We start from the raw sequence: 26,216 nt of genomic DNA, 5'->3' as shown, positions 1-26,216 counted from the left end.
AATTGTTTTTTGATTTTGGGACCACAGCCAGTGTTCGGGGGGCTGCTTGCACCAGGCCGTGCTGGAGAGAACCAGGGCGCATGTTGCAGAGCATGTACCTCCAGCCCTCAGAGCTGTCTGTCCACCCTGATATTTTAAATGGAGCTATTTGCAATTCTTAAAAAAATTTTTTTGGATATAATTTATTTAACCTACAAGTTAATTCCTTTAAATTTAATAACTTTTGGGTGGGGGTTGGGCCCCTCAGGGCTTATTCCTGGCTCTGCGGGCAGGGATCACTCCTAGTGGCCTTGGGGGAGCATATGGGTCAGACCCAGTTGGGCTGGCGTGCAAGGCAAGTGCTGTACTATCTCTTTGGCTCCCACATTTACTGACTTTTGATAATCAGGAGTTGTGTATCCTCCTCATCATCAACATTTAATTTTAGGATTTATGGAAACAAATGGGGGCACAAGTTTTTTTAAAAAAATTCTTAGGGCTGGAGATATATTACAGCAGGTAAGACTCTTGCCTTGTGTGTTGGCACCTGGATTTGATCCTTGACATTACATGTGGTTCCCCAGTCCCCTGCATACTGCTGGCACTGATGCCTGCGCAGAGCAAGGCTTAAGCCCTGACCACTATCCAAAAACCAAAATTAATTAAAAATAAATTTTAAAAGATATTATGGTAACATGATTTTTCAACAGTGTTGATGCTTCTGTGTGCGATGGACAGCGTGACTAGACTGCAGTGCCCTAGGCCTGGGCCAGAGCGCGGGCGCGGAGGGAACGCTGTGGGCTGCCGCAGCGGGATGCTAGCTTGGGTTCCTGTCACCGCCTTCGGGCCCCGACCCTGCCAGGAATAGTGCCTGAGCACCAGCAAGAATGGCTCCAGACCCAAAAACAGAACAAAACAAACGGCCTAAGTCAAGCCCTTCACTTTCTCTAGGTCGGCCTGTCTCTCTGCCTTTGTCTTTCTCTTTGCTGAAGCAAGAACATTTTTATAAACTTAATCACAAAGATGAGGGGAAAGAAAGGAAGAAGTACATGTTGGAGAGAGAGCACAGACTTCTCTAAAGTAGAAATATTCAAGCGAAGAAACAGACAAGCATGGGATAAGGCTTTAAGAGTGAGCGCTTTGGGGTTTTGCTTGTTTCTTTCTTTCTGTACCTTTTGCTCCCATTTTTCCAACAGATGGAAGGAGCTATTAGATTCATGTTCCAAATTTTGGGAAAGTTTCTTAAATGATACAGTATGTCTCCATTTTCATCACATCAGGAGATGTCTGGTGTAAGGAATTAGAATGTCATCTGGTGCCAACCTTGTCCATTGTAAAGTTCTTACACTTTGTATTCTCATTCATGGGTTCCCATGGTTGGCAGAATTTGGGATAAAAATCTTGGATCGGAAAGAAGGATTTTTGTATTTTTAGTGACCTATGACTTGGAAGTTAACATCTTCAATTATGAATGTAGGTCACAAGTCAAACTCGTATTAATAGTCCCTGTGAGTATTTCAGTAATGGAAACCAGAGATTTCTTTATATTACATTGCAGTGGGCTGGAGAGATAATACATCAGGTAGGGCGTTTGCCTTGCGTGTGGCCAACCCGTGTTCAATTCCTCCTTCCATCTTGGAGAGCCCGGCAAGCTACTAAGAGTATTCCGCCTGCACAGCAGAGCCCGGCAAGCTACCTGTGATGTATTCAATAAGCCAAAAACAGTAACAAGTCTCACAGTGGAGATATTACTGGTGCCTGCTTGAGCAAATCCATGAACAACCCGATGACAGTGCTATAGTGCTACATTGCAGTTACTATGGACACCTCCCAGTATTGTCTCTGTTCAGTCGCCATTTTTTTTTTTTTTTTTTGCTTTTTGGGTCACACCCAGCGATGCTCAGGGGTTACTCCTGGCTTTGCACTCAGGAATTACTCCTGGCGATGCTTGGGGGACCATATGGGATGCCGGGGATCGAACCCGGGTCGGCCGCGTGCAAGGCAAACGCCCTACCCGCTGTGCTATCGCTCCGGCCCCACAGTCGCCATATTGTAATTGTTGTTAGAGTTGCTTCTAGAAATTTTTGTTTAGTGTAAAGAGAATCATGACCACAGTTTAAAGTTTAAAAACTATTTTAAAAACTATGCATTTAATGACTCATTTTCCTTTGTAATCTCTGCATAATGCACTTAAAGGCAGGACAGACAGGCACTTAATGTTCTTTTCTTTTTTCTTCTTTTTTTTTTTTTTGCTTTTTGGGTCACACCTGGCGATGTACAGGAGTTACTCCTGGCTTTGCACTCAGGAATCACTCCTGGAAGTGCTCAGGGGACCATTTGGAATTCTGGGAATCGGACAGGGTCAGCAGGGCCGCATGTAAGGCAAACGCCCTACCTGCTGTGCTATCACTTCAGCCCCTAATGTTCTTTTAAATGCAAGAAAGGACTTTGAAATTAAAGTCTTTGTGTGAGATGTGGGCTTTAAAGATTTGTTATTATGAGTTGTGCTTAAAAAATTATTTCATTATGTTTTAACAGTTTACATTTATTATTTTAAAGGGTTCCCCCCCTTTTTCTTTTTTTGGGGGTGTGGTGTGTGTATACCTGGCAGGGCTCAGGGGTTACTCCTGGCTCTGGACTCAGAATCACTCCTGGTGGGCTTGGGCGACCATATAGGATGCCGGGGATCGAACCTGGATTGGCTGTGTGCAAGGCGAATACCCTTCGTGCTATGATAATTTCTTGCTTTCTGATCTACAGTAACATGACCCAGGCTTATCAGAGTTGTACTCACTAACTTCTTCAAGTAATCTTAGCTTGTAGTAGTGAGGCAAGGGCCTTAGTCGGGGTGCGAGGTGGTGATGCTTGCCATTTGCTTCTGCTACCTTTTGTACACAACAATAAAATGTTTTTGTGTTTTGGTCCACCTTTGGCAAAGCTCAGGGGTTACTCCAGCTCTGCACTCAGGAATCACTCCTGGCAGTGCCCCGGGGACCAAATGGGATGCCAGGGATCATACTCAGGTCTGAGGCATGCAAGGCAAGCACCCGACCTGTTGCACTACCTCTCTAGCCCCTAGAATATATGTTTTCAAGAAACAGAAATAATGTTTTGTTCTGAGAGAAAGCCAGTTCCATGTTTTGGGATTCAGAGTAGCACAGTGGATTTCACTTGATATGCGTTTCATCTCTTTTTTAAAAAAAATTGTAGAGGGGCTCGAGTGATAGCATAGCCGGTAGGGAGTTTGCCTTGTACGCGGCCGGCCCGGGTTCAAATCCCAGCATCCCATATGGCCCCTTGAGCACCGCCAGGAGTAATTCCTGAGTGCAGAGCCAGGAGTAACCCCTGTGCATCGCCGGGTGTGACCCAAAAAGAAAAAAAATTGTAGTTTTATTGGAGTGAACCCAAGAGGGGGTGTGGGTTCCTTCACTTGTATTGCTTTCCCCCCCACACCCCCTTAAGGTCTTTTTCCTAAAATACTAGCTTGCATTTGCTTACTCAAGTTTTAAAAGTCAGAGCACAGAGCCTGGCATAAGTCCTGAGCAATGCCGGTTAAAAATAGTTTGAAATTTATATAGTCGGTATTATTGGCTGCTGAGTTTAGTTACCCTGCGGGGGAGGGGATTGGTTGTTGGGCAGCACCTAACAGTGCTCAGGGACTCTTCCTGACTGCCGGGGAGTGTCGGTGCGAGGGATTAAACCGGGTCAGCCCGAGGGGCCACAGGCAAGGCCTTTTCTCCTGAATTGGCGCTCTGGCCGCTCTGTTCAAACATTTTTGTTTTAGTACTTTTACAAAGGATGTGCAATTGAAATGCTGCATTCAAAAAAATAATTCTTTTGGTGGTTCTATCCTGTAGTTCGTTTTGTTTATAAAAGTGGTTTTCAACTGCCAGTCTGCAGAAAGGTGCCAATTTTTGAACTGCTGCCAAGTCACAGGTCTAAAATAAGGTTGAAAACCACTGGTTTACTATTTCGTTTTGTTTTGAATGGGTGTATTATGAGTTAGAAATGAGAAGTCACATTTCCATTATTATCCCTCTTCCTCTGGTGATTTGGAAGAAGTCTGTGGTTTCTCTCTGTAGTATTCCATAGCCATGTTAAAATTAAAACTTTGTGTGTGTGTCCCTCCCCCCATCTGTAAAAGATAATCATTCGTACTGGTTGGCTTGCTTCCTTGTTTTAATTAAAAAAATTTTTTTTTAAAGCATATTACAGCTTGAAGAACTGGAGCAATAGCACAGCGGGTTGGGGGTTTGCCTTGCACGAGGCCAACCCGGGTTCAGTTCCTCCATCCTTTCTCAAAGAGCCCTGCAAGCTACCGAGAGTATCCCACCCACACAGCAGAGCCTAGCAAGCTACCCATGGTGTACTCGATATGACAAAAACGGTAACTGCACATCTCACAGTGGAGACGTTACTGGTGCCTGCTCGAGCAAATCGATGAACAACGGGATAACAGTGCTACAGATTGAAGATTGTTTCACATCATTGTGTAGAGATCTTTTGTGGTTCTGTAGTAATCCGTTGTGTAGATAGATGCATCTTCTATATATCCATCTGGTTCATTAACAGTGGATTGATGGGTTGTTTGCCATTGGGATTTTGTCTAGCATTTCATCTAAGATCTCAGCTGGAGCAGGGTTTTGTTTGTTGCTGGTTGTTGGCCTGAGCCTCAGATCCTTGATTGGTGTGTCTCATGTTAGGACTTGACTCATGGCAGCTGTTCCTATCCTGATTGCCTTACTGGTTGTTAGAAGCAGAGGTGGGGATTACCGGAAGTTATAAGTATCGGGGGTCAGGAATAATTAGGACCAACTCAGCCTTACAGGGGCACAGTAGTTGCTTTGTCTGAAATCTGGTTTTAAGTTTTTGGCTTTCTGATTTGTACTCTTTCTGACGACAAGCTGTTCTCTGCTTGTTCCTTCAGCCTGCTGGGATGTGTATTTTTTAGGCAGTAGTTAATAGTGATCTGTAGAGGCTTCTGTGCAGTCTAGAACCTGTCAACTGAAGAGTCTAATTTTGATTTTTACTGCCCTTACATGGGGGCTGGAGATGTGGATCAAGTGGTAGAGTACATGGCCTGTGGTGTGCAGGGTCCTCCTGGGCATGCGCCCCTCTCTCAAGGATGGCCTCTCTCTGAGCACCGCTAGGTGTGGTTCTGGTGGCTTCTCCTGCCCTACCTGCCCATCAGAATAGTAAAGGAATAAACACTTGTCAGGCCTCTGTTAGCAGTGTGGGGAGATATTTTCAACTTTCCTCTGTTTGACATTTTTGAAAATCTCAGGGGCAGAAGAAATAACTCTGTTGCTTGCTGGGTCCCTGGATTCAGTTTCTGCTACCCTGGTCCTCTGAGCAAATGAAAGGAAAAATATTAGTGTCCAGTGCGAGCTTGAAAATGTTCTTTTCCATTAGGTTGAGTGGAATAGTAGCAACCACCAATTTTTGTTATAAATGTTTTCTATCCTGAGATACGTTAACTTTATTCCTGAGGCTCATTTCTCCAGTTTTTGGGCCATACCTGGTGAATTACCCAAAGCACCACTCCGGTAATCATGCAGCGCCAGGGGCAGAGCCGGGGCTCCTGCGTGCAAAGCAGGCACTCTTTACCCTTTGAGCTTTTTCTTCCTGGCCCATCCTTCAGTGTTTATTTAAATGGACTATTAAAATTTTAAAAAGTGCCCAGGTAGCAGGACCTGGGGATGTGACTCAATAGTAACACTTGGCTTGGTATGTGTGAGACCCTGGGTTTTATTACCAGTACCACGTGGTCTCCTGAGCACCAAGCTAAGGGTAGCCCCTGAGCACAGCTGGGTGTAACCCCAAACCAGCAACAAAATACCCTTGATAACTGGCTTGCAGATCTATTAAAATAATTAATACAGCTCCTATTATGTCTTGCCCTAGGTCACATTTTTATCTCCTCAGGGGGATTATTTTTCTGTTCTCCTCCTCTTCGTTGCTGCTGCTGGGAAGATTGGTGCCAGTCCCAGGTGCAGTGCTCGTGCGTCTTAGTGGTGGTGTGTCACCCGCCTGGCTGTGCACTGTCTACTCCATGGTGCTGCTGGGACTGTGCTTGGCGCGTGTGGCAACTCCAGGGATCAGACTTCGTCCTTGTGCCTGCAAGGCGGCATTTTAAGATGCTGCACCATTGCGGGCTTTAGTATTTCCTGTAAGGCATCAGCTAACAAATTCAAGGAATCATTTGCTAATATCTTTGGTTTTGAAGTGTAAAGCTTTGCTGGTTATATAATGTTCGCTGTAGGTTCTTGTTTGGTTCTTCTCTCCTCCACACTTAAGCCCTTGGAATATGATACTCTACTTTGTGCTGGCCTTCAGTGTTTCCAGTGAGAAGTTGTCTAGTGTTCCTTTATGTGTGATAGGTTTTCTCTTGCTGCTTTTAAGATACTCTGTTATTGCCAACAGCTTAACTGTGATGCGCATAGGTGTGATGGTTATTTATGCAGCTTGTAGTTTGACGAGCATCTGGATTGTAAATGAATATATTTTACTACATATAAAAGTGTTCTCTTTCCTATTTTCCTATTTTGGGAGTTAGTGAACATGCATTTGTGCATGTTATTTCTGAAATACTATGTACTATTTTATAGATTTCTCATTGTAAGATCATGTATAACCATCATAAAATTCTGCTTGCATATGTATGATAAGTGGTTTTATTATATTTTACTTTGGGTAGCGTGCCATTCAGTTTATTCCTAAACAGCAAAACCCCTTATGCTTAGGTAACAGGCAAACAGATACATATATTACTTTATTATTGAGAGAAAGCTGGATTTGAGGTTATTGCTTAGATACGAAACGTTGTAGGTTTCCTATAGTCCCTCTTCCTCTTCCTCCCTCTCTCCCCTGTGATGCTCAAGGCTTACTCCTGACTCTGCACTCAGGAATTACTCCTGGTGGTGCTCAGGGGACCACATGGAATACTGGGGATGGAACCTGGGTCGGCCGCATGCAAGGCAAATGCCCTGCCCACTATACTATTGTTCCGGCCCCTCTACTTGGCTTCTTGCTTCTGGATGGCACAATCTACGAGAAAGGTGACTGATCTCAGTTAAACAGCTTTCTCATGAGGCAGGGATACCTGAAAGGTCAGCCTTATCCGCAGTCTTGGCAGCAAGATTGATCTGAGCAGGTTTTAGTAGTATGTTAGCTGGTACTGCACTGGGGAAATACATACTTCCTGGTTATTACTGATACCTGTTATTCAAGTGTTTGTTGAACAGCTAGGAGAGGCAGTTTGGATTAGTTACCAAGGCAAGTTACCATGCTCATCAGCCTATAAGCTCACATTCCCGCTCTGTCTGGTTGTCCCCTTATTGGAGTCTGTAGGCACACATGATACATAGAACCTTCGGATGTTTTCAGGTTCCTAATGTTCTCCAGAGCACCAGCCTCACTGGGATCTTAATCGCATGATTTTTCATGTTCTGCTGTGTGTTGGGCACGTGGACCTAATAAAGTCATGTTTCTCTTGATTCTATTGGGCAGTCAGGGTATTACCCAGATCTCTTTGGGCTCTCTGCCTTCTCCCGTCTATCTTTCTTGCTTTCTTGCCACACCTGGCAGTGCTCAGGGATTATTCCTGAATCACTCTTGGCAAGGCTGAGGGAACCGTGATGGGATGCCAGGGGTCAAACCCGGTTCAGCATGTGCAAGGCAAGGGACCTGCCTGCTGTAGAATCTCTCTAGGCCCCACCTTTATATTTTAGAATAAAGGAGTTCACTTACGATTATAGTCTTGAACTTACTGAGCTCCAAATAGGTTTCGTGTTTGAATCTACATCAGGACTCTCTGGAATAACTGTTGGTATTCTCAGTATAGCTGCTGTTGCCTTTTCAGGAAACGAATGGTCTGATCAGTGGTCCTCCCTTATGTGATCCTGAACTTGAATTGCTAGCTAACAAAAATGAGCAGGCAGAAAAGCAGTCAGAGATCCCGGAGAAAGAGGGGTTGAGGAGACAGCTCAGGGGTCCGGGCACATGCCTTGCATGACAATCCCTAGCACTCGATGGCACCCGAACATTATCAGGTGTATCCCTGGTGGCCCCCACCGCTGCTGGACCTGAGCAGTGCCACTCTGCTGGCCTGGTTGGCCAGGAAAGCCCCCCAGTCCCCTTGAGCACTGCTTTGGGATCCCCCTCTCTCCCCCTCAAAGGAAAGGAGAACCGATTTTTCTTTTTCTGTAAACAAACTTGTGATGTCTATAGAATCCCAGTGTGAGTAAATGGAGGCTGGAGCAAGATGTGGTACGGGAGGTACAGAGGAGTCAGATTCTGGTAGTTCTGGTACATTCTTACAGTGAATTTGTATTTTTAGATGTTTGTAAGGGCCCATAACCTTTGTGTGGTGCTTAGGAGCCGTGTGATTCTGAGGATTGAATTTGCATAGCAGGGATTAGTTCTCTTTCTTGAGTAACAGCCCTCTTCCAAAGGATTTTTTGAGTTTAAGTATGAATGCCATTTTTTGTTTGATTCTTGGGTCACACTGGTGTTCAGGATGTCCTCCTGACTCTCTCCTCAGGGATCACTCTTGGCAGGGCCTGGGGAGCCCCGTGGGATACTTGGCACTGAATCCAGGTCTGCCGCGTGCGAGGCAGGCACCCTCCCTGCTGTACCATGGCTCTGGCCCTTCTGTAGTGCCACTTCTAGAGTGAAATCGAGTTCATACTACATAAGCTTGTTAGCAGGACATTGAAAAATGGTGTAGCATACACACAGACACTGTATCAGAAGTTACTGACGTGTACAGAAATACAGGCTGATACTGGGGAGATGCCAGTGTAGTTTCTTGCTTAATTCCTGTTGAAAACTTGATAGCTTTCCGGCCTTCAAATTCAGAAGAGTGTTTGAGACCATTAGAGCAGCAAAGTTTAACATCGTATTTCAGTGGGGATCTAGAAAGGGTGATGGGAAGGGGGAAACAAATGTGTTATATAGGACCAGAGAGAGACAGTACAGCAGGTCGATGCTTGCCTTGCCTACCAGCGACTCGGGTTCAGTCCCTGGCACTGCATACAGTCACCAGGAGTAAGCCCTGAACTCTGTGGGATGTACACCTCTGCAAAAGCATTCGAAGTACTGAAGTATTTCTCTAGAGGGCTGGTGGGAATAAATTCTTCTTACTGTTGTTTGTCTGAAAAACTCTTACTCCATCCCCGAGTCTGGTGATAGCCTAGTTGGGTGGAGTATTGGCTGATGGTCTTTTCCATGCAGCGCTTTGTTTGCATCGTGCCACACCTGCCCTGTATGCGCCGCACTTGACGGAGTCTTCTGGGCTCTCGTGAATGGGACTCCGACTTTTGGCTACTTTTTATTTTTTGCCATTTCAGTTCTACCCTAGTTCAGTGTGGTCTGGGGTAATTCTCTTTTGAGCTCTGAGCTTTCTAGGTGTCTTAATTCCCCTTTCCAGCTTGGGAAAGTTCTTAACTGTTCTGTCTTAAAATACCAACTCGCCTCTCCTTATAAAATCCATATGGTGAGAATGTTGTTGCTCCCTTACAACTTGTATGTTATTTTCATTTTGTGGGTTTTTTGGTTTGTTTTTGTACCTCACCTGTGGTGCTCAGGGTCTGCTCCTGATGGGGCTTGGGGAATCATACAGGGTACTGGGATTGAGCCCAGTCAGCCACATGCAAGGCGGCACCCTACCTGCTGTACACTTCGGCATTATTATTATGATTATTATGATTATTATTATTATTTGGTTTGGGGTCACACCCAGCATTACTCAGGACTAACTCTTGGTTCTGCACTCAGGAATTACACTTGGTGGTGCTTGGAGGACCATGTGGGATGCCAGGGATCGAACCCTGGTTGGTCCTGTGCAAGGCAAATGCTCTGCCCGCTGTACTATTGCTCTGGCAGGACCCACACTCCCCCGACCCCCATCTTGTTTTAAATTGACATTTTTTGGTTGTTTTTGGGTGCTGCTCAGGGCTTCTTCCTAACTCTGCTCTCAGGAATCACTCCTGGAGGGCTTTGATTTAATTTTTTGATTTGCAAGTCTTTGGATGGTGTCTCATGCTTTCCCTTCAAGCTCACAGTTTCTGCTTTTGGCTGCTTCCTTTCTGTTGCTGAGTCCATTATGGGTTTTCCACATTATTGTGTTCTTTGGCTTTTCTGCTGCATCTGCTACCCATCGTACCAGGCTCACACACAGGTTTGACTGTGGTGCATGTACTAGAGGATGCGTCTTTATTTGTTTATGTTTTTGGGCCACACCAGCAATTGCTCAGGGGTTATTCCTGGCTGTATGCTCAGGAATTAACTCCTAGCAGTTTATGGGGACCAGTTGGGATGCTGGGGATCGAAGCTGAGTCAGCTGCTGTGCACGGCATGGCCCTACCCTCTGTACTTTTGCCTGGGTCCTGTAGGTTGCTTTAGTTGCAGTGCTGGGGGTCTCAGAGTTCTGCGGTTGTGCTTGGTGTGTGTGGTCCAGTTTGGAATGGAACTGGCAGCCTCGGACTTGAAAAGTGTGTGACTTTAGCCTCAGGCTACCATGGCCCCAGCTCACTGTGTTGAAGGTCTCTGGTGATTTCACTGCAGTGTGCACTGCTAGGATAGTTGCTCTATTAGGAGCCCTTTGCAGGTTGGCTTTAGTCTCTGGTGCTCCTCACGTCTGTCCCCTGTTGTATCAGGTGCTTCAGAGGGCTTCAGCAGGGCCAGGGAAGTTGCATTTGTGGGGGCTTGGCTTTGGCAGTGATTGCTAGTGGGCCTGGGAGTGACCAAGGATTTGAGGTAGTGGTTACCGGGGCCACCTGTGCGGCAGCCTTGACCAGGCCCTTGTGTCTTCTGCTGCCTTGGCTGATGCGTAAGGAACCTGTGCTGGACTCGATTGGAAGGAAGGCCTCAGTCTCAGCTGAAGGCAGAGTGGGCGGGACAGGGGCCCAGGGCTCTCTGGCAGTTGGGAGAGGTCTGTGGGGTGTTTTCTGCCTTTGGGGCTCGCTGCAGATTGCTTGCTGGCAGTCAGGTGTATGCTGGGAGGGGCTGTGGTCCCTCTCTCTGTAAGCATTTTGTTTTGTTTTTGGAGCACACCTGGCAGTGCTCAGGGTTACTCCTGGCTCTTCACTCAAGAATCAACTCCTGGCGGTGCTCGGGAGAAAGCATGGCATGTTGGGGACTTGGCCTGGGTATGCAAGGGAAGTGCCCTACCTGCTGTACTGCCACTTTGACCCCCAGCAAGCCTGTTAGTGTCTCAGCCCCTTACTTTGCTGAGGTGACTGTTCCTCAGGAATTTGTGCTCAGGCCCTTAATTATGGAGCCTGAGGCTCTGTGTGGCCCACTGGCAAGGCTGTGGGGTGGCACTGGGGCTTCCTTCTTGGCAGGGGCATCTCTGTTGTAAGCAGCCTGGGGCCTCTCCTTGTCCACCTTGCTGCAGAAGCTTTGCTGGGGTCAGGCCAGTGTCTGGGAAGTCACTCTGTGTGGATCTGCCGTGATCACAAGAGGAGATGGGTACAAGTCCGCCCTGGCTGGCAAGAACCGAGCCTTGCTCTTCAAGACCGTGTTCTGCCTTGGACACTACCTCACTTGTTTATCTGTCTTTGCTTGCTGAATTCCACTGAATTCCACTCTGAAGAAGCCAGTGTTCTCTTGATCAGGTATTTCCTTTCTCCCCTCTCCTCTCTTTCTAAGCAAGTTTCATTAAAGTTTATCTTGCTTTGTACACACAAAGTAGTTACATGGTAAACTGATTTCTAAAATGATGTATCTACTTGTAAGGATACGTGATAAAAAGACAAGCTCCTTAAAACTTTAGGTAAGAACCATGGTAACCGTCCATCCCCAAACCCTAGCATTGTATCGTTACAAGAAGCACGCAAGGTTAAAACCACCAAAAATAAATTCTGCTAGAAAATATTTCTAGTTTTGGTTCTGAATTAGCTATTTTGTTTTCTTTTTAATAGGGTTACACATCATTTTGGAATGACTGTATATCATCTGGATTACGTGGCTGTATGTTGATTGAATTAGCATTGAGAGGAAGGTTACAACTAGAGGCTTGTGGAATGAGACGTAAAAGTCTGTTAACACGAAAGGTAAGAGGAGTGTTGAATAATGACACTTTTAAGACTGACTAAAAATGTTTTTACTAATAGCATTGAAAGTTAAAGAGAAGTTGATTTTTTTTGTTGAATTATTTTATGTTTTTACACTTATATTTTGATCCCTTACACATTAATGAATAATGTAATTACTGTCAGACTCAACAGTAACTAAAATAAAAACTGAACTAGTCTGTTAAAGTCAAGTCAAATGAGCTAGTTTGAAATTAGTTCTAAGAACCTCATTATAGTTTATTAATAATATATGTACATATATATATTTGGTTGCTACTAATTATAGTAATCATCAGCAGTTTTGCTTTCATGTTTTGGAGCACTGGCCTAATGGGAAACATTATTGATACTGATGCTTTTTGTGGGAGCAAAAACAATTTTTGTGCTGGTTATTAGAAAGTTGTTTGTGTGCCCCCCCTTTTGCCCTCATCTTTTTTTGGGGGTGGGTGTAGGGGAAGCGAGCTCCCAAATGGTGCCCAGGAGGCTTGTGGCCCACTCTTGGTGGTGCTGCTGCTGCTTTTTAAAATTTTTTCCCCTTTTTGTGTCACATCCAGCGATGTTCTGGGGTTACTCCTGGCTCTGCACTCAGGAATTACTCCTGGTGGTGCTCGGGGGACCATGTCGGGTGCTGGGCCCAGATGTACTACCTGCTCTACTATCTCTCACCCCCCAGAGTTGGTAATTCTTGGCCAACCAGATCAGATCAGATGGTTGAGTGTTAGGGCTGGGGAACCAGTGGAACCACCCCAGTATGCTCAGGGCCTCCATGGCTGCACCATGATGCTTTTTTTTTTTTTCTCCTTTTTGGGTCACACCCCGTGATGCACAGGGGTTACTCCTAGCTCTGCACTCAGGAGTAACTCCTGGCGCAGTTCAGGGGACCATATGGGATGCTGGGACTCGAACCTGGGTCAGCCGTGTGCAAGGCAAACGCCTTAACCGCTTTGCTGTTGCTCCAGCCCTGCACCATGATGCTTGAATGGGGTGCCAGCAATCTACTCTGGGTCCTGTTCATGACTTGTGCTCTAGCCCCTGAACTTCCTCTCCAGCCCTACTTACCATCTTGTCTGTTCTCATATTTAGTGCTTAAATCTGTCTTGCGTTTGGCTCTGGTCCTGGAAATTTTGTGATGACCAAGATACCCAGCTCCAGCTGGGTATTTGATAGGTTTTTGGAAAAAAAATACTCAACTCTGATATAATTTACTTATTTAGGAATATTTTCATTAAGATGCTATCTAATAGTTATAAACCAGCTTGTATAGAAAGACGAGAGAGCAGTCTTCTTAACACTGTCCTCCTGCCTGTGAGGTGAGCAGTCCTGGTTCTTGTCTTAATCTGCTCAGTCTGTCTTAACACATTATCATGAACTTGGTGGCTTAAAACCACAAACGGTGCCCTCTTGTAGTTTTGGTGGCCAGAGTATAAAACCACGATGAGCTCTGCGCTCACTGAAGTCTCTGGGCAAGTGCTGTTCCCTTGTGTTCCCAGTTTCTAATTGCTCAGTGCTTGCATTGGCTTATGGCCATATCTCTCTTGGACTGTCTTCCTCTTCGTCATCGTCTTTGTGTGTCTCTTAGAACGACATTTTTATTGCTGTTCTCCCAGCCAGATAGTCCAGGATGATCTCATCATCTTAAGCTCTCGTTGAACCACATTTCCTCTGGCAAGATCTGGGAACTAGGTTCTGGAGATTGGAACATGAACACTTCATTGTTGTTTTTTTGTGGGGTGGGGGCGGGGCTTGGGACCTGAACACTTCTTTTTGTTTGTGATTTTGTACACCTGCCAATGCTGGGGGTACTGCTTATGACTTTTCAGTGTCAGGGAATTGAACCTGATGTTCCCTCATGCAAAGTGTGTGTTGTAGCCTTTTGAATCATTTTCTCTCATGTGACTATTTTTTTTTCTTTTCCTTTCTTTTCTTTTTTTTGGGGAGGAGGGCCTCACTAACCAACTCAATGCAATCAGTGATTTCTTTTGGCAGGGACCACCACATTTCTAAATAAGATTATACTGTCTCTTTGAGAGACTGTTTACTTCCTAGAAGAATAAGTAGGGGGCTGAAGTGATAGCACAGTGGGTAGGGCGTTTGCTTTGCACTCGGCCAACCTGGGTTCAATTCCCAGTATCCCATATGGTCCCCTGAGCAACGCCGGGAATAATTCTTGAGTGCAGAGCCAGGACTAACCCCTGTGCATCTCCAGGTGTGACCCAAAAAGCAAAAAAAAAAAAGAAAACGTGACTATTTCTTGACTCGTGCCCCCAACCCCTTCTGTCTTCCTAATATATTGAATTATATCAGTATTTTGTAAAATAGCAATAATCATTCAGTGTAATTAAAACTATTATTTTATTATATAAAACTAATAATATATTAGTTAAATATTATTCTTTGCATAGTTATATATTTTTCCCTTTGGACCTTTGTTTCTTTGAGCTTATGTTCTTTATTTTTTATTTTATTTTTTATTTTTTTGCTTTTTGGGTCACACCCGGGGATGCGCAGAGGTTACTCCTGGCTCTGCACTCAGGAATTACTCCTGGCGCTGCTCAGGGGACCATATGGGATGCTGGGAATCAAACCCTGGTCAGCTGCGTGCAAGGCAAACACTGTGCTGTCGCTCCAGCCCCCTAAAAAAAAAAAGTTTATTTTAGCTGCTTTACTTCTTACATATGCTCCATAAGAGAAAAATAGCATTTTAATTTTCTGGCTCTGCACTCGGGGATCACTCCTGGTGGGCTTAGGGGACCATATGGATGTGAGGGATTTAAACCCAAAATGACTGTGCCAAGACAAGTGCTCCAGCCCTAAATTTTAATTTTGGCTTTAGTTTTTTATTTGGGGTACACAGCCTTGTTCAGGGGTCACTCCCGACTCTGCATTCCGGAACCGCTCCTGGCAGTGCCTGGGAGGTCATATGCTGGGTATTTAATGCGGTTCAGGCACACACATGGCAAGTGCCTTCCTTACCTGCTGTGTACTATTCCTCTAATCCCCACTTGCATCTTAATTTTTTTTTTTTTTTTTTTTTTTTTTTTGCTTTTTTGGGTCACACCCAGCGATGCACAGGGGTCACTCCTGGCTCATGCACTCAGGAATTACTCCTGGCGGTGCTCGGGGGACCATATGGGATGCTGGGATTCGAACCCGGGTTGGCCGCGTGCAAGGCAAACGCCCTACCCGCTGTGCTATCACTCCAGCCCCCATGCATCTTAATTTTTAAATGCATATTAAAAATATCCTAGGGGCTGGAGCGATAGCACAGCGGGTAGGGCGTTTGCCTTGCACGCAGCCGACCCGGGTTCTAATCCCAGCATCCCATATGGTCCCCTGAGCACCGCCAGGGGTAATTCCTGAGTGAAGAGCCAGGAGTAACCCCTGTGCATCGCCGGGTGTGACCCAAAAACCAAAAAAAATAAAAAATCCTAGATACATAAGATAGCTCCATTAAAATTTGCGCTGTGTTTCAGTCTGAACTGGTTCTACTGGAGCTTCCTGTCACATCTGTACTGTTTTCAACTTCCTGTCTTTGGGTTCTGTTAAAATCCTCTACCCTTGTGGGAGGAAGCTGTTTTGAGTTTTTCCATGCCTGAAAATGGCTTTCTTGTGCTTACATTATTTGACAAGTGTGACTTGAGATAGAGCATTCCTTTAAATTTACTCGGACAGAATATTGAGGGCGTTTCCCTGGTGTGCTCTAGTACGCTGGTTTTCAGCCATCGATTTGAAGACCATTGCTTGGGTCCAAAAGGTGAACATCCACAGCCTTAGTAAGCAGGTGCTGTCCGCTCTCGTGCCCTTCTGATTTCTCATTCTGTTGAACGTCTATCTTTCTGTCTCTGGGAGCAGTTGAGATCATTTCGTCTTTGGTGTGCTGAAAATTTCCACCTTTTTACCCCGTGTTCATTTTTTTTTTCCCTGTAATGTTTGTGGTTTTGATTTCTAGGATCAGTTTTTTTGTCTTTGATTGTGGGACTTAAAATTTTAAAAAATTTGATAAGGTTCACACCTAGTGGTGTGGGGAGGAGACGGGCCATTCCCTGCCATGTGGTCCTGATACTTTGGCTCTGGGGCCAGCAGAATGGGCGTGCAGTGCTCGGGCGCTGCTTGCTATCGGCGGCACACACATGCTCCGTGTGTGTGTGTGCTTTGCCTGTGCACTGTACCCTGCCTCAGTGGTGGCTTTTTACTCTTGTTGTATGGACACCGTCTCTTACATGGGGTCTCTGTGGGTATGTTTTTGAAAATTTTCTTTTCCTGTGTTTCATCTTTGGGCCACGCATAAATAAATGAAGGTGCTCAGGGGCTGCTACTGGCTTGGTTGTCAGCAGCCCCTCTCGGAGGTGCTCAGAGATGGAACCTGGGCACCCCCACGTGCAGAGAATGCTCTCCAGCCCTTTGAGCCGTTTCCCTGGCTTCGCAGAGTTGGCTTCTCTTACGGTTTTGACTTTAGTGTTGAAGACTTTCCTTTAAAAGTTTTTTTTTTTTTTTAAAAAAGACGTTTTGTTTTCCTTGATTATATTTTTATATTTAAAATTCACTCCTCTCCAGGAAAAAAAACCACTATAAAAATTAATATATGAGAAAAAAATTAATATATGTGGGCAGAGAATATTTATGAGGGGGCAAATGTTACTGAATTTTGTAAGGAGTTAAGAACTTAACGAGTCATTGAAGAGTCTGCAGTAGAGCAGTGGAACCTCCACAGACCCGCTCTCAGAAGCCTGAGTGGGGAGGGCGGGTTGGAAAGGGCTCAGACCAGTTCCCAGCGTGCTGGTGCCGGCGGACAGTTGGTTAGACCACTTTCAGGAGAGAGCGCCGGTGGCATGAACTGGCGTCTGTGTGAGATTGAGTGAGAGGTAATCAGACTGGGGAGATTCGTAGGTACTGGAGAGTGAAGTGTCGCACTGAGAGATGTAGGTGATAGAGTTTCCTAGGACAAATGCCCACACCTGGTTATTGTGGCCTCAGAGGCGAAGAGTGTGGCAGGTGGTTTCGGGTTGAAGAAGCGGGAGAAGGGACGGCCTGACTCAGCAGAGAGACAGTACAGCTTTTTCTCCCACGGTCGTCTCAACTGGCCTATCGGACAGCGCTGACCCGGGAGCAGCCCGGCGGACCGCACAAGGGACTGGACTCTAGAATGGGAGCCAGTGCAAATGAAAATATGCTGAAAATAGAATCATATATGGGCATTTTGAAGATTTAGTCTGGGGAAAAACATAAAATACAAAATTTAGTATACATTGCAAAGTGGGTTAAATAAAGAAAATTAATGTCATTTTTTTTTCTTTGCCTATTAGCAGTTTAAAATAGGTTTTATTTTGGCCTCACCTAGCAGTACTCAGGGGCTGGCTACTCCTGGCTCTGTGCTTGTTGAGGTATCTCAAGGGGTTCAATTTTGTAGAATTTTAACAAGAAAGTTGTTGTATAGTTAAGAACTTTCAGGAAGCCTAAGACAGTGCAGCATTCTCGCTCTTAAGAGCCTTAGCCTTGATGTGAAGGCACTTTCCTTGTCTCTAGGCAGCCTGCTGAATCCCCAGCATTGTCTATTGCCCGCTGAGTACTGCTCGGTCTGGGCTGACTCCTCACCCCTAGCCCCCCAGAAAGAATTCTTTTTGTTCTGGTTTTTACCCCTGACTTGGCACTTGGAAGTTACTCCTCCAGGTGCTTGAATGACCATGCGGTGCCTGGAATCAAAACCTAGAACCTCACGGATGTGAGTTAAGTGCTCTCCCACTGAGCCATATCTCACTCCCCAGATCACAGTTCTTTTATTTGGGGGGTGGGGGTCACACCTGGCAATGCTCAGGGGCTACTGCTGGCTCTGCACACAGGAATCACTCCTGGCGGTGCTTGGGGGACCATAATGGGATGCTGGGGATTGAACCTGGGTCTGCTGCATGTAGGCAAGTGCCCTGCTTTACTGTGGCTTCAGCCCCATATTCACGTTCTTTGTTTTGTTTTGTTTTGTTTTAAATGTGATCAGATGTATTAATATTGTAAAGATTGTTTTACAATACGCTAGTTCTCACACCTTTGGAAAAACTTCTCTTATCCATAAGCTTTTATTCATGTTTCAATTTTGGGGGGATGAGGGAAGAATCACACTTTAACAGTTTTAGAGGGGTCAGGGGCTACTGTGGTGTTAATGGGGACAAGGTTACTTCAGTACTCAGTGGACGCCAGGTCCACACCCAGTGGTACTGGAAGTGCTCTGTATTACCAGGGTTCATCTGAGCCACTTAAACCATATCTTTTGCCGCATATTTAGATTTTTATCTTTCATTGTGATATAACTTCTTGGAACTTGTTCTAAGTCTTTTCACAAAATTATTTTGTCAGCAAGTTGTTTCAGTATTTACTGAGAATTTCTCCATCTATGTGAAATGCCACTTTATATCATTTTGAATTATTGTATGTAATTGAATCTGTTTCTGCAACTGATAAGTGTTTAAAAAGTGAATTTTGCATCTAGTAGCCCAAAGGTTAATAATTAAGTGCAATATAGTGAGTATACTATTTTAGCATTTTTTTCCCCCTCCCAATCATTGTGTACTAACTAGCTTTGTTTCTGAACCTCACTCAGAGCAGATGCTTTGTCTGGTTCTGTGGGCCTGACAGTTTGTGATCAGGCCCAGTGGTCCCAGGGGACAGCAGGGCTACAGCCCAGGGCTCTGTACTCGTGTGGCATGTGGCCCTGACCCCTGAGTTGTGCCTGTTCTCTCTGGCTATAAAGTCAAAAGTCAGTAATGGTCGGGCTAACCTGGTTAAGTTAAATCCAGATTTCCCTAAAATCTGAACTTTGATACTTCAGAAACACTTAGAACTTGTTATAATATATAAATTCTTCATTTACAGAAATTGAATCAGAGAAAAGGAATCAGTAGAGCCTTTCTTTCTTACATTTTTTTAAATTTTAGGTGATCTGTAAGTCAGATGCTCCAACAGGGGATGTTCTTCTTGATGAAGCTCTAAAGCACGTTAAGGAGACTCAGCCTCCAGAAACGGTCCAGAATTGGATTGAATTACTGAGTGGTAAGCTTCCGTGTGTAGACGAAAACCTATGTGTAAACTTAAGTCTGTTCAAAGATTTTTGTAAAGGTTTAAAATCCTTTTGAAAGCATCTTGCATATGATACCTGAAAGCTTAATTACTGAGGTGAAGTGGAAAGTTAGTAGTCCTCGAACGGGGAAGAGTTGCCTTTCCGTTTTCATCTCTGTGGTAAATGAGACGGGCTCATGTTGAATGAAGTGTGCTGTTCCCTAGTGCTCCTGTCCTCCCTCGGGGCAGCTGCCCTGCACTGCAGAGGTGCGTTAAGGTGAGTTGACAAACTACCTCACAATCTCAGTGGATCAAGACAAGTGTTTCCCTCTCCTCACTCCTGCTGTGAATCACAGACCGCTTCATCTCACCCTGGCAGGCGGCACCGCCACCAGCGTTGTCAGTTGGTATCAGAAAGGGAGAGAGCAGAGCAAGTCCCCCGTGCGCTTCGGTTTCAGCTCAGACATGACACGGGCTTAAGGCCTCCCTGTGGAAGCCTGCCACGTGTCCCCGCCTAAGGACACAGGGAGAGCCTGAAGTGCATGTCTGACCACGACAGTTGCAAGCGTCATTTGTGTATTTGTGTGATCTGTATGGTGAACTCGGGGTGTCAGACCTAACTTAGTCTTTTCTACTAATGTGTAAAACAGCTTTCATGTACATTTATTGTCATTTTATTTCATGTTTGAACATTGCTCTTCAGAGCAGTTCTCAAGGACATTTGGATATTAGAGTAGCAATTAGAAAATTAGAATCATAAACGTAATCATATATTGTGAACTACTTTATAAAATAAAAGAATTAAAAGGAAAATAGAATCAAATGTTTTCATTTATAAAGTTTCTAATATAGTCTTGTTTATGAGGTAGTTCTTTGAGTAAATACAAGATTTTGAGTTGTGCATGTTAAATGGAATGTTGGGCCAGAGATGGTAAATAGGTGAAGGTGCTTGCCTGGCCTGTGGCTGTACTCGGGACACTGGTCCCCTGACCACAGAACCAGGTGTGTCCCCCAAGTCCAAACAAACAGATGGCGGGTAGGGCTTTCGCCTTGCATGCCGCTGACTCCGGTTCAGCTCCCAGCATCCAACATGGTCCCCTGAGCACTACCAGGAGTAAGCCCTGAGCATTGCTGAGTGAGCCCCCTGCACCCCCAAGCAAAACAGACCATGGACTATAGGGACTAGGAGAGAGTATGACGCTTAGGGCATGTGTTTAGCCTGTACCGACTTGGATTCAATTTCTGGCACTCCATGGTCCCCCAAGCATCGCTGAGTATAACCCTGGAGGCCCCTAAGGGCCACCAGCTAGGTGGTTTTGGTTGGCCGGTACTCACTGGTGGGGCCTGTGAGCACGGCTTTGGGAATCTGGGGGTGGGGGTCACAGGTGCTCTTCTATAACTAATGGGTGAATACTGGGCACTTGACCCTGGCGCCTGTTGGGCTGGTGGTGAGAGTATCTCAGATCTAATGGTGAGCAGCGTCTGGGGTTAGACCGCAAGGCCTGCCTGCCACTGAGCACACCCTGACTCTTCATCCTTTCGCAGAGAGAGCGGAGCTCACACACACGGCTGTCCCGGGAGCTTACACCCTTCCTGTCTGCTGAAGGTTCTTACTCATTGAGTGACAGACACTTTACCCCATTACTCCCTTTATGCTTTAGGCTGGGGGTGAAGCCTTCCTTACTTTCTTTCGCAACACTCATCTAAAAATCACTTTGGTCATTTGATAAGGTGTGTTTAGTTAGATAAATTAAATATGCAGATTCGCTCAGTACCTATCGTCATCTCTAGCTAATGCTGCCATGGACAGAAGTCACGTGTACTCCATATGTTAAATATTACACATGTAATTTTGCTTGCCTGGTTTCACATTCTCCTGGGACTTTCCCAGTAGCAGCCTCTGAGCACTGTTGGGTGGAGCCCTGAAGCAGAAGCCTGAAGACAAAAAGAAGGGCTCATTTATTGGCTTGGGGGCCGTCCCGGCTCTGTGCTCAGGAATCACTCCCCACTCATTGGGGGGACCATATGCGATGCCGGCAATCAAACCCGGGCCAGCCACTTGCAAGGCGAGCACCCTACCCACTGCACTCTTTCTCCGGCCCACCTGACCGACCTGTCTATGGAGGAGGTGATCAGTTTGGTCACAGGGTGTCGCTATGCCATATGCTTACTTGCATGACGCGATGTCAAGGAAATGGGAGTTTTTTGTAGTGGAATTATTTAGTATTTGTCAGTGTGTCATTTTCCAGTGAAGTGATTGATGGGCAGTGGCTGGGCACATAGCCCTGGAGGACCTTTCCTCCCGTCGGTTCCACTCAGGGATGTTAGGAAGAAGGAACCCTGTCATTTCTGTACGTTTCAAGTTTGCTTGGGACTGGAGAAGATAGGACAGGGTTTGGTGTCCTTGCAATTCCGTCCCCAGCGTTACAGGGCATGACCTCAGGCATGGAGTTAGGTGTAGCCCCCGAGCACTCACCAAGTGTGGCCCCCAAACCAAAAGTAAGGTTAGGATTTTTAGTCAGTTGGGCAGTCAAGGGACTTGTGGGCCAGCGGGTTTTTCAGCTTCGTTAGGCCAGATCCGGAGTGTTGGGACCCCAGGGCTCGGGTCACCCTGTCAGTGTCCCCCCAGGTGTCCCGTGGGTCTTTCTGCTCTGGCTTCGTGGCGAGCAGCTCGGCAGTCTGTGGGGACTCCTTTGCCTGGCTCTGGGAGCTCTTCCCTGCCAGGCTCAAGGGAGCACCAGGGGGTCTCCTCTTCCCTGGTGCTGTGTCCCCACGCTGTGGTCCCCTCTCCCTGCACACAAGGGGATGCTGTGCTGCCCCGCGTTCCCTCCCCCGCTGTTCTCTGGAATGGAATTCAGAGCCGACGCGTGGGCTGGCGTGAATTGCACTGGGCGGGAGTTCTGGGCTGCCTTTTGACTAGTGTCTGTAAGCAGCTGTCTTGGGTATTCTATTGAAAATTTTCAGTGTTCAGGGAATTCCGGGACGTTTTTCCGTGTTAGATGTCATGTGGTAAAATGATTTTCTGTGTGGCATTGGGTGGTATATTTGAAGATAATCCTGTCTTCCAGAACTTTTAAAGTTTATTTTTGGCTTGTGTTTGGGTTTTGACCACACCTGGCCGTGATCAGGGGCTTACTCCTGCTCTGTGCTCTGCAGGGGATCAAGCCTGGGGGTGTTGCTTGCCCCCAAAATGTCTTACTCTACTCTCTCTCCAACCCTGCCTTCCCGAGCTTTCTGTGCTGTCGGTCAGCAGCCACCAGCCAGGCATGGTTGTTGAGAACTTAATTTGTTTGTTGTTGTGTTTGGGTTGATTCCTGGCTCTGGGCTCAGTCACTCCAGGGCTGGGGACCGTGTGGTGTGCCGGGTAGCAAACCCGGGTTCCCTGCGAGCATCTTGCCTGCTGTCCTGTCACTCCGGCCTGTCAGCGCTTGAAATGAGGAACTGGTTGTTCTATTAATTCACTATTTTAGTCTCCTTCCCTCTCTCCTTGCTCTGTGGCGGATGGGTGGTTGTGACAGCCGGGGTCACAGGTGCATGCTTGGTGCTTGTTGCGGGGGGCTTGCTCGGTGCTCACGCTGCCGTGACTGGCTCCCCGGCAGGCCCGCCTGCTGCTGTGTGCTGGAACGGCTTGTGGAGCCGGGTCGCACATGGCAGCACTGCCAGGTCAGACACCACAGCTTGAGCTGTGGCCACTGTGCTGTTACTGTTCCCCCAGACCCTAACTGGAACGTACCAATTCGGGCCCAGAGAAGCAGGCTTTTGCTGTCGGGGGGTGGGGGGGTGGGGGGGAGGCTTTCTTTGGAAAAAGATAATTCCAGTATTACTGGACAGTTTAGTAGCATTAGCAGTTACTACTCTGACCTCTGTTATCTTTTGTTTAGGTGAGACATGGAACCCTTTAAAGTTACACTATCAGTTAAGAAACGTAAGGGAACGGTTAGCTAAGAACCTGGTGGAGAAGGGCGTGCTGACCACGGAGAAGCAGAACTTCCTCCTCTTTGACATGACCACCCACCCTCTCACCAACAACAGCATCAAGCAGCGCCTCATCAAGAAGGTGCAAGAAGCCGTGCTCGACAGGTGGGTGAACGACCCTCACCGCATGGACAAGCGCCTGCTGGCCCTCATCTACCTAGCCCACGCCTCCGACGTTCTGGAGAATGCTTTTGCTCCTCTTTTGGACGAGCAATACGATTTAGCCACCAAGCGTGTGCGGCAGCTTCTTGACCTGGATCCCGAGGTGGAGTGTCTAAAGGCCAGCACCAGCGAGGTCCTGTGGGCCGTGGTGGCCGCCTTCACCAAGTAACCCCGCTCGGAATGAAGCGTTCCCTTCTCAAGGAAACCAGGCGTTTGCTTGTTTCTTTCTCTTTCTGTTGACTTCTGGTTTTCTGCAGTTTGTACTTTCCATTCTAGAATTGGCTTTTCTGTTACTAATTGGTGGGTGGCTTGTCCCCTTTGTGCGTATGCAGGATTCTGCTGGTACGAGAGGCCTTCCTCTCTCTGTTCCGAAAGTCACACTGCCACGTTGGCATTTCATTCCTCGTTGCCGTTGTCACGGCTGCCTGCCCGGGTCTCTGGCGTGCTTTGACGCCCCGAAGCACCCCCAGCTCCCCACACGCGCGTCTGTGGGGTGGCCTCAGTTTGAGTTTTTCCCCATGTGCACGTACTCCCCGCATCCTGCCTACAGTGCAGACAGAAGTCACAAAAAGGCCTTTAACTCACCAAAGGTAAATATCTGTATCTATTAGGACGTTTTCTACATAGACCTCAGTTGAGATGTATACTTGGCAAAATTATTTTTAAAATTGAGACAGCACAGTACTATAAAATGCCCCTTGGAGTTTGCTTCCCATGTAAATCTCTTGTATTATTACACTTGTTATAATTTTAATTATTAAGTCATCAAGGTCCAATCGTTTCACGAAGCCAGTTTGGGATGGGCTGCATTCCAGTTGTGCTGTATATAGTTTGAATTCTAGAGAAATTGTCCCTCCTCGTGGCCACTCTGCCTCCATCCTAGTATTTCTAAAGTTTAACTAGTCGTACACCTGGTGCCCCTCACTTGCTTCAGACGTATTTGCTGACGGGTCAGACCTCTCATCAGTGAAGGAGAGGGACAGGATCCGTGTCTGGTTGGTTCCAAGTCGTTGAGCTGCGCCACTGATGGTACTTTGCCTATGCATCCCCTGTTCGGAATTTCTGTTCCTTTTCTGGGTCTTACTGTTTTTATCACTTCTATAGGGAAGAGACTTGTGACCAGTACTAATCTTGAGTACAGTTTTTTCTTTTTCTGTCCATGAGTAAATTAATGTCTCTGCTTAAATGTCATTTATCTACTCACACTTTCTTGGGGGAAAGAAAATCAAATGTCACTTCTAGCAGATGTTGCATGTAAATTGTTAGCAAGTAATGACTACAACTCAGATGATTAAGAATTTGTAAGAGAAAGCTCTGCTTTGTTTCAATTTTTATATATAATTATGATAATTAGCACATCATAAGAATATAAGCCTTTCCTTTTTAAAGTTTATTTTTACTATGTCTTTATCACGGTTTATCGTATCATCATTGGTTCATAATGTAAATACTATATATTGAACAAATTAAATGTCAAATTTTTTATTACATAGTTCATGTTAATAGTGGGGCTTTCAGGTGTTTTGAGATTTCTTTGGTTAACTTTCGATGCAAAAGTACTAGATGGTGTATAACTCTTAGAGTTGAATTTTAAGGGATTCCCTAATATGTATACTATCTTTTTATCTGAAGTAATAAACTATGATCTTGAAAGTGCCTGAATCAGAGCAAGCATGTCATTTGTGTTTTTGTAGTCTTTGTTTTCTTTCTAATGAAGTCTAACAATATTTGGTAACGTTTCAGTGTGTTGATTGGCAACATTTTCTTACAGGATCTGATAGTTGGTAATAAATAGTTTAGCTTTTGTGAGAAACGGTGTGTGTTGTACTTTCAGTGTGTTGCGTTGCAGTTCCCAGTGACAGTTTAATAAGTAGGTGAGGGAGTATTCCAGTTTGTTTAAGTAAAAACAGGCAACTGACCACAGACCCCAACTTCACAGTCAAGATTTACTGGTTCTACAGCATCAGGCCCGCAGCATGCACTGCCGCGCTCCAGCCCACTGTGCCCTGTCCCGGGCGCTGGCACGTAGTTTGTTTCTGTAAGACGGTCACTGGAGGAACTAGAAAAGTGGCTCAAGGGCTAAATTACGTGCTTTGTATGTGGGAGGCTCCGGGTTCAGTTCCCAGCACTTAAACCCAAGGGTCCCCAAGTATAACTGGATACGACCAGTGGCCCCTCAGCACCCCTGGGACTGGCCCCCGCAGCATTTTTTAAAAAAATATTGGCGCTGATAGTAAAGATTGATCTTTTTTATCTTGGAAAAACGCTAGATGATTCTCGAATTACTGTTTCTCGGGAGTTCAGCACTACATACCTGCCTCACCTGACGCTCGTGTGTGACCCCCGCTCAGGACGAGTGACTGCATTCAGAGGAGACGGGAACTGGAGTACAGCCCTGAGGGAGGCTGTTGTCCTGTAGCACGCTGTTCTCCCTAGTACATGCAGGACTCCCAGATTGCTGCAACTTTGGTTGCAAGTTTTCAGATCCAAGAATTAGGAAGTGAATTTGAAGGTGACAAAATTTGATGCAGAGCTGTGGTGTGCAGTAAAGTGACTGCTGCTGCTTTTTATGTTGTTAGTGTAATTACTTCATACAGTGACCTCAAGAAGAACACTCTTGAGACTGGAGGAAGGAAATTAGAACAGGCCCAGTGCCTGGTGAAGGATTTTGCACCGTTTTTTGACCTTCCCACACCCCAAATACTCTGCTTGAAGAACAGACTTTGAGGGAATGATTAATATTCTCTGGTAAGTTTGAACTTAAGTAAAAAAGTGAGGGGAACAGTCACAGTATTTTAGGAATTTTTCCAACTGGGGCACTAAGAGGAGCCACTTGTCTCTCAAAACATGAGGAGGCGTGTGAAAAACATGATCCTGGTGCCAAGTGCTCCGCCGTGTTGTCCCTTCCAGTATGCAGTTGGATTCCGGCCTGATGAGGCGTCTGGGCCAGGCCTGGCTCCTTTTGCCTGCGGAGCTTGG

General features: G+C 46.0%; 1 protein-coding gene across 1 annotated transcript in view; it reads left to right on the top strand.

The window, feature by feature from the left end:
* Positions 1–24,904, top strand: part of GOLPH3 (golgi phosphoprotein 3) — a 37,268-nt gene extending 12,364 nt beyond the window's left edge. The window contains exons 2-4 of the mRNA XM_055120793.1: positions 11,904–12,035; positions 18,980–19,094; positions 22,982–24,904. Coding sequence (XP_054976768.1) covers positions 11,904–12,035; positions 18,980–19,094; positions 22,982–23,406 — 672 coding nt within the window. The 3' untranslated portion in view covers positions 23,407–24,904. The remainder of the gene's footprint in view (positions 1–11,903; positions 12,036–18,979; positions 19,095–22,981) is intronic.
* The last annotated feature ends 1,312 nt before the right edge of the window (positions 24,905–26,216 follow it).

This window comes from Sorex araneus, chromosome 1 (genome assembly GCF_027595985.1).
Source record: "Sorex araneus isolate mSorAra2 chromosome 1, mSorAra2.pri, whole genome shotgun sequence".
NCBI lineage: Eukaryota > Metazoa > Chordata > Mammalia > Eulipotyphla > Soricidae > Sorex > Sorex araneus.
The sequence above is the reverse complement of the archived record's forward strand: the minus strand, read 5'-3'. Positions and strand labels throughout refer to the sequence as shown.